This window comes from Pteropus medius, unplaced genomic scaffold, assembly GCF_902729225.1.
Source record: "Pteropus medius unplaced genomic scaffold, Ma_sr-lr_union100, whole genome shotgun sequence".
Taxonomy (NCBI): domain Eukaryota; kingdom Metazoa; phylum Chordata; class Mammalia; order Chiroptera; family Pteropodidae; genus Pteropus; species Pteropus medius.
Window position 1 is genome coordinate 2011756 of NW_024351729.1, and position 9078 is coordinate 2020833.

The 9078-nt window shown below is 39.2% G+C and overlaps 1 protein-coding gene across 1 annotated transcript in view; it reads left to right on the plus strand.

Annotated features, from left to right (window-relative positions):
- The window catches only part of MFSD6 (major facilitator superfamily domain containing 6), a 57050-nt gene extending 49505 nt beyond the window's left edge, over positions 1–7545 (plus strand). Inside the window, 4 exon segments of the mRNA XM_039844267.1 lie at positions 870–1031; positions 1934–2032; positions 3248–3528; positions 5486–7545. Coding sequence (XP_039700201.1) covers positions 870–1031; positions 1934–2032; positions 3248–3528; positions 5486–5659 — 716 coding nt within the window. The 3' untranslated portion in view covers positions 5660–7545.
- Positions 7546–9078: the final 1533 nt, after the last annotated feature.

The following is a 9078-nucleotide window of genomic DNA, read 5'->3' on the forward strand; positions in this document are numbered from 1 at the left end:
GAAGAAGAAAAGGAGGAAGGAAAAAAGGAAGGAAAAAGAAAAGGAAGGAAGGAAGGAAAGAAAAGGAAGGAAGAAAAAAATAAGTGCTGGGCAAGATAAAGAGAAATTGGAACACTTCTGTATTCTGGTAGGAATGGAAAGTGGTACAGCTACTGTGGAAAACAGGCAGTTCCTCAAAGTGTTAAATAGGTTATTACCCCTATGACCTAGTAATTACACTCTTAGGCATATACCCAAAAGAGTTGACAATAAGGACTCAAATACTTATACACCAATGTTCATAGCAGCAACATTCACAATACTAGCTAAATTTGGAAACAAGCCAAATGTCTATTAGTGGATGTGAATGGATACACAAAATGTGTTATTTACATACAATGGAATATTAGCCTTAAAAAGAACAAAATTTTGACGCATTCTACGACATGGATGAACTCTGAAGACATTACGTTAAGTCAAATAAGCCAGACACAAAAGGACAAATACTGTATGATTCCACTGACATGAGGTACCTAGAGTATGCAAATTCATAGAAACAGAAAGTAGAACGGTAGTTCCCAGGGCCTGGGGGAAGTTATTGTTTAATGGATACAGAGTTTCAGTTTGGGATGATAAAGTTCTAGAGATGGATGGTGGTGATGGTTGCACAACATTGTGAATGTACTTAATGCCATTGAACTATATACTTTAAAGTGGTTAAACTGGCAAATTTTATGTGATGTATATTTAACCACAGATAAATAAAATACGTATTTTATAGATATATGTCTATATATACATATAAATTTAAATGAATAATTCATAATTGAAAAAAGAGTAACCTAAGAAGTACTGATCAGACAGTCCTTCTTGCTCTTCTTCCTCTGCAGGAGTGACACATGCAGCCGTCTGGGCAGCCTGCATTTCTTACCTAAGTGCAGCTGTCCCTCCTGAGCTGAGGACATCTGCTCAGGGCATCCTGCAGGGCCTTCACCTGGGCTTGGGGAGAGGTTGTGGTGCCATGATTGGAGGCGTGTTGGTCAATTATTTTGGTAAGAATGGCTTTCTCTTCCCTTTCTTCTTTGATGAGAACTTATGATTTTTTCAGCAACATCTCAAGAAACACTCAGATTATTATTGAAGATTGCTAGAAGCTAAACTCCAGTCGTCATAATATTCTCTTTCTAGCTATCATGGTAGTCATACTGTAAAACAGTGTGTGTAAGTCGTTAAGATGACTTAGAGCCAGCCTGTAACCAGGCACACTTCTCTGACAGCTTAGTGAGATGTTACACAGATACCTCAAGGGAGCCAAAGAGATGAATAAGCGCATGTACTTTTGGTTTGAAGTCAAGTACCCTAAACCTGCTGACACTAATGCTAGAGGAAAGAAAATTCATCATTATTTTTCCACCATGAGATCCTGAACCAGGAAAATCTAACTGTATGCTAGAATTGGTAATGTCACCACATCTGTGACAACAGTGTGTCTTCCCTGTCAGGTCTTCCTTATTGGAAATACAGGAGCTGCAGAGATGAGATTATTCTGCTCTAGGATCTGCTATGGAAAGTGGGCCCAGGGATGACTGAATTTATAGCACTATTTAAGCTCTACTGTTCCAACGACAGATTAATAGGGCTGTTTACTAGTTAAGTAAATGGTCTTTATGAAGAAGAGCACCATTGAATTTTATGGTGAAAGCACCCAGGGACACTCCTTTATAAATGCGGTTTTCAAATTTGACGAATGACAGATCCAATACCAGCACCTGACACCTAACCGGCCCTGTGTGTTTTCCATGATATGAAGCTAATGGCCATTTGCCATTCTCTGGTTCATCCCAAGCTCTGTTGCCTTTGTCCTGAACTGTAGAATGTTGACAGGTTTGGATGAGGGCTACCTGCCTTTCCTGGAATTACTCTGCAGAGTGCTCTTTTATCCACCGCCCAACAGGGGCTGCTGCCACGTTCCGAGGAATCGGCATGGCCTGCCTGGTGATCCTCCTGCTCTTTGCCCTAATCCAGTGGCTGGCAGTACCAGATGAGGAAGAAGGTAAACATGTCCATTCTCTCTTAGTAGTTCTAAAGGTTGAAGCCATGGAGAATTCCATATCTACCTCTCAGAAACTCAGAGGTGGTAACAGACCAGCTTGGCTAGATTTTCTCCGTGTTTTATCAGTGGACTCATGTACCGTTGCTTAAGAGAAGCTACCTACTGTGTTGAAAATACTGGTTGTTTTAAGTAGCTGGGGATATTCTTGTTTTTATTTTGGTTTATGATACAAGGTACTGAGGGAGGGAGTATTGGTTTTACATTTCTCTGGTATTCTAAAAGGATTTAAAATTTTAATCAAATAGATAAAAGGCTATACAGTAATTTTACTATTAGAGATAGCAAGTGGTATTAATCTCTATGCTTTTACCTTCCTTTGAAAAAAATGTCTAAACCTTAAATTTGAAGTTTTCCCTCAATTAGGCATAGCCTTCATTAAAATTGTTATATGGTTATACAGAAAGAAGGTTATATTAAATATAATGTTTAAATGAGAACAAATTTTCAACTTTTTTTTTAATTGGATTTTTTTTCCACCATAAAAAAAGGCCAACTGGTTGAAGGGGAATATTCTTTCTTGCTCAGGTCTTAGTTCCCAGAATGGGGCTCATCTTTTGTGTCTTGGCCTTTGAGTGGCATTTGCCTCAAGTACCTGAAGTGCTTCTGTTAGGAAAAACTAGCTTGTTATAGACACCCCAGAGACAGATTTTAATTCTAGCAAGTTACTCAGAAAGAAGACCAATACTGATTTTTCTCACTCTTGTTCTTTTATAATCTTAACTGGATCATATCTTGTACACAGCCTTGGTCTCTCTCCATGCCTTCAGTAAAGGCCAATAAAAACAGCTATCACATGGCTTTTCCTATATTGATGCTTATTTTTAAAATCTCGATCCTGTAAGTGGGACTAAAGTACTATTCACTATAACCTATGCCCCACAGATGTTATATCTAAGTTAAGTGAACAATACACTTTATAAACAAATATAAGTTAATGTGTATTAAGCCCTATAAGGAGACCCTAGAATATAAACCTCATGTTCATTTGCTCAATACTTGCACCAAATAAAGACTTTGGTACCCAGCAATTTATTAACATTACCAAGCACACTAGAATGGGCTTATGGGATAGTCTGCTTATTTAGTTGTTTCCTTTTACATTTGTTTAAATATGTAGAAAACTCAAAAATGATTTAAACATGATTTTCTCTCCAGACAAGACAATGTTGGCAGAAAGGATTCCTGTTCCATCAAGTCCCGTTCCCATAGCAACCATCGACTTGGTACAGCAACAGACAGAAGACGTCATGCCACGTATTGAGCCCAGGCTTCCACCCAAGAAAACCAAGCACCAGGAAGAACAGGAGGATGTGAACAAGCCAGCCTGGGGGGTCAGCTCCTCTCCCTGGGTGACCTTTGTCTACGCACTCTACCAAATTAAAGAGATGATGCAGCTCACAAGAGACAACCGTGCTTCTGAGATACAGCCTTTACAGGTAAAGTTCCTCTGCTGGCCTCCCTTGAGTGGGCTCAGTGTTTAAATCATTGAGTTATTCATTCAACAAGATTATGGAAGGTCTGATGGAAACAGACATGCAGACAAATAATTTCAGTACTCTGTAGCAAGTGCATTATAGAGGTATATACAAAGGGAAAATTCTTCCTTATGGCATTCAGGAAGGCTTCACAGAGAAGAGGATACTTTTTGAAAGAAAGAAAATATATCCATTCTGATCTTGTATATTTCTTTAAAATTTCATTGTTGTCGGATATCAGTTACAGTTGCAAAGCAAAAATATATGGTTCTTGCTTTGGGGGCATTAATCTCTGTGATTCTAAAATTCTAGTAGGGACATTATATATAATAAGATCTTAACAAATTTCTGATGAATTAATGAATACCTGAGCCACTGTGTGAGTCTGATAAAGACACCTAACTCAGTGGACGCACATGAAAAATAAAAAGTATGATATTTCTTGTCTTTAGAGGTATAATCTCAGAGTAAAGTCAAGCCATGTTGATAAAACAGTGTGGGTAATTGTAACTAAAGCTACATACTGCCTTTGGAAAATGGTTAAGTGTGACTTCTATGAACAGTCTGGCCAGAGTAATGAGTCCATTTCCCTGCATTTATGTTAATCACTCCCTTTTACTTGATGCATCATGTCAATTCTTTATCTAGAGTAGCTTCAGAGGTCACCGAAAAAAAAATCAAGGGGAAAGACTCAAAAATAAAGAGTTATTTGGGTAACTTGCTTTTTTAGAAAATTCGAACTACCTTTATCATGACTTCCATGATAAAATATTTCTATAATTTAAGCCAAATCTCACTCTTCACGAATAAGCATAATGCATTCTAGTCCATGCATGAGCCTACTTATTCATCAAGATAATAAACTCACATGAACCCTCTGCTTAGTCGAGAATGAATGAGAGAGGCATATAAAAGATGAACAGGGAGGTGAAGCAGCAGAAAGGGTATCTCTTACTTAAATAGCAGTGTTTTCATTATTTCAGATACTCACCCTCATTTTCACAGAAGCCTGTCAGGCTTAAGTATCATTACGTTGGTTTTTTTTTTTTTCTGGTATGTTAATACCAGAATTTTAATAAAAACTGGCTGGGATGTCATCGTTATTCTTATGAAGAGGCCATTATAGTAAGATTGTTTTTTTTTTACATTTTAGAACCACAGAAATAAAACCTTCTTTTTAGCGCTCAGCTATTTGAAGTGATAGGTACGAATTTGGAGGAAATTTTGTTTAAAAAATATGTAAATTTGTAAAAATCAGGAACATGGCATTGGATTTAGCAATGTGGCATCTTTCAGACGTGCTATGGGTGACTGCTGGAGTGAGTGTACTCATAGCTACTTACATTGGTTGTGTAAATGCTTGTTTACAATCCCCTTTTCTGTGGATATTCTGTTGTATTTAACTTTTCCTATATACTTTAAAATCCCAAATATAGCTGGGACTCTGACTCTCAGGACAGTTTTCCTGACCCAGTCTCTGAGATTGAGAATGCCTTACTTACTTCCTGTTAGACAAGGTGTCTTCCAACTGCTGAATTCTGTGGTCTCAGCAAGTGGCCTGAGTATCAATTCCATGCTGCTTGCCCAGTGACTTGCCACAGTGGCTGGTGGGGACTTAGTAAACATTTGTTGATATAAATTGTTTTCCTAGTAGTTAACAGGCATTTTGGTAGTGATGTTCTTTTATCTACAAGATACGTCTGCTTATAGTGTTTGTGTTTTTCATGCGGCTCTGGCAGTTGCACATAGGAAAAGAGATGAAAGGTAAGACATTCTGTCCTTATTCCTCTATTGTTCCCTGAAGTGGTCACTTGAGGATGATCTTCCCATGTTTCCTATATCTTACTGGAAATCATAAAAAATGTTGGATTTATTTGCTAACACAGACTGTGAGGCATCTCCTGTTTTTTCCTTCCAGGGGACCAGTGAGAATCAGGGAGATTCTTCAGCTGGTGGAGCCCAGCCTGTGCCATGTGAGATCCATTCTGACTCATCTAGAAACCAGCCATCCCCTCAAACGGCAGCATCTCAGACGCAGAGCAGCCCTCCTCACCCCAGTGTAGACCAGAGGGCAAAGGAAAGTGAGGACTAGCGGGCTCAGCCTGCCACTGGGGGACCTTGAGGGGTCCTCCTCTTACACCCTGCATGGAACTGGGCTCCTCTGCCAGGACAGAGGGAGAGGTGTCCCAAACCCAGGACATGCCTCGCCTTGAGGAGCACAGCACCACATAATGCTTCTAAATACATGAACTCATTAACATGAACACACACACGCACAAGAGCTACAGTACATTTGGCAGAAACAGGTTAACTTCCAGAACCGCACCGGAATCATGGAAGAGAAACAGAGTTCGACGAGGACTTTCTGGTCTTTGGTTACTTAGGTAGAGGACTGCAGGATTACCCTGACGGGGCAGTAAGAGTTGAAACCAGCAGTTACACTAAGTGTTGGGAAAGAAAGTGTTTTGAGATGAATGCTGATATAATATCCCTCTTCTGATTATTTATTCTAATTATTTGGTTCTTTATGCAAACTGGGAAGAAACAATAACACCTATAATTTTCTCTTAAAGAGAACCATTTAAAAATTATAAGATTTAAAAAATACAGTAAGTAGGTAAAAGTTAGTAGCGTATATGCTTTTGTTTTAAAAGAGGAAAGTTTCATCAGAGACTTGGCATATCTCTGGCAAATATATTTTTATATGTGTATGGAATATAATGAAAATAGCCAATTCTTTGAGCAAAGCTATTATTGACTACTGCAAGCTAAGCTGAGCTTTAAAATGCCTTTTGTTTTAAATGGGCTTTAAGACCAGAAAAGGGGATATTCCAAATAAATCAACCAACTCAGTATCCTGTGGCCTGGTAGACAAGGGTTTACTAAATATATTGATACTGTAAATTGCCTTTATCACTATTTACAATTTTATAGTGATTCAGGCTCTACTTAACTGATGGAATTTTAAAAATCACTGAATTCCTAAGAGTTTCTTTGATTAAGCAGTGCTATTTACAAATAACAGTATAAGATTTAAGTGCCTGGGGGAGGGATACAAGTTTTAAAAATTATATAATGGGTCAGGTTTTTTTTTTGTTTCTGGTGAGGGGAAAAGGTGGCGAATAGGGAACCAGGAATAGAAAGGACAGGAATAAGAAGTAACTATACTTTCCAATGACTAAAGAAACAAACCTCAGAATATTCTTTCCCTTGAAAACACAGTCAGACACTGGACAGTTCAGCGATTGGTATGCTACTGTAAACTACTATCAGAACAATGGCTGGGTGAATCACGCATAAAGCTTGCTGCTAAAAATGAAACTGAGGTTAACAGGATGCCTTGGGGGAGGGCTGTGGAAAAGGGAATGCTGCTTTAGTTGAAGGTCAATTATAGTGTGTATAATCGTTGTGGAAGGGCACATGAGAGAGGAAAGAAGAGCTAAAAACGAGCAACTCACTGTACCCTCTGACCCTGATTAAACAGGATCAATTGTAAAGTGAGGGCTTCTCCATGATACCATATTTCTGCCCACAACTGCATCTGGGAGAATTGTACACTTCGATATCTAGCTTCACCACAAAACACAGCATAAAAATAAAATAACGGAAAGAAATAGAATTCAGCAAATAGTTATTTTTGCACTTGAACTGAAACGTACTGTACTATAAATTATCATGACTCATTTTAAGTGACCTTTAAAAATCAGATGTATTTATTATGCTTATGTAATTCGAGAAATAAATGGGTGACAGGCTGAACCTCACCTATGAATGTACAGTATGTGCTTCGTGAAACTGTAGGAAGTCAAAGACTTACACTGTATCTTGTGTTTACGGTTCTGATTTATTCCTTTGAAAAGCCTGCTGTTTTGGAAATGCACGGTTGATATGTTGAAACAAAAATAAATACATTTTTGAATATTTCTTAAATGATAAGGATGTGACCAAATAAATAGAAGTCCTTTACTCTGTAATGAATAAGACCAAATTCAATAGGCCTTTGTTAGGAAACGTTGGCTGTGAGAGCTGATTCAATAGTGCAGTAATTTCCAGCCTTTCAGAACAGACACCTTCATGGGTTTGTGGACTTTGAGACTTTTTCTTCCTGTCCCCAAAGTGGCATTTAAAAAATATTAAAGTGAATTCAAATTAAATTTTGATTTGAGAATTTTACAACTTCTCTTGAGATTCCCCGGCAATACCCATGGGTGTCACAAAGCCCAGGCTGGTAATCACTGCCTTAATGACTTATTTTATACTCTTTCCCCTATGGCTGTAGAAAAAGTATATTACCCAAAGTGCTTAGTTGCCAATTATTAAGCTTACTCAAAGCCTCAAGTGGAAAATAGATGATTGTAATACATACATCTCCACTAGCCAGTAAACCTCATGAAAAGCCTAAACAATTCATAGGAGGAACATCGTTGCTTTCTTGGCCACATGAAACAATTAGCTAAGCACTTGCAACACTGCTGGGGTGGGGGCTGCTGCTGGTGCTGGTACCATTACGTAAGCAGTATTTCTTGTAGCCAGTCTGGAGGTAAACAGTGAATCCAGGAAAATGGGAACCGCACCCATAGGTACTGGGTGCCTGTTATGTGCTAAGATTATCAGTTTGTCCTTATCACTATTCCCACTTTAAATAGGATTCTGGAACTAGCACAGCTTCGTTATGGAACCAAGGCAGTAAGTTTGTAGAGCAGCACCGCCCGGTATGGTAGCCATTAACTATAGGTGGTTATTAAGCACTTGCAAGGGAGCTAGTGCATCTGAGGAATTAGCATTCACATTTAAATTTAAACCATATGTGGTTCGTGGCTGCCACGTTGAATTGTGCAGGTAGAGAAGATGAAATCACCTTTAGGAGATCTCTGGGCCTGTTTTCTCATCTTTAGTGTGGAAGGCTAGACCCTAAAATTAATGATATTAATGATATTCTGTGAAGATGAGGGCATGCTGTGACAGAGCTGACTGCACGGAAGTAAAAGATGATTTTTCCATTCAGGAGTTCTGTCCTTTGGCCCATGGGGACAAGACGAAGCTAATTCTAAAGGCCTAAACCACTACTGTGCCATCTCAGCAAAGCTCTAAGAATACTTGGCTCAAGAATTCCAAGCCACTGGGCAGACGGGACAGAGGTTGGTGCCCGGATGGGGACAGAATAAAGGGGTGAAAGAAAAAGGGGAGTGGTTTCTCAAATCAGAAAGTAATTTACCTTATGCCAGGACAAAGTGGGGCTTAAGGTAAGAGTAACTGGAAACTTGTGGATGTCTAGAATGGGGAAGAAATGAGCCAATCCACGTGGCTGCCTCTCACTCCGCCGCCACCTGCTTTGGGTGGTTGATGCAGCACTTGCCCCACTGCGGTGCCAGGGCGGTCCCAGTTTTTAGATGGCAACCCAAAGATATTATAGTGCTGGGGTTAGGAGTGCCACCTCTGGAGTCCCACTGTCTGGATTTGAGGCTCAGCTCTGCTAATGAGAACCTACAAATACACATAACCTCTTTGGGC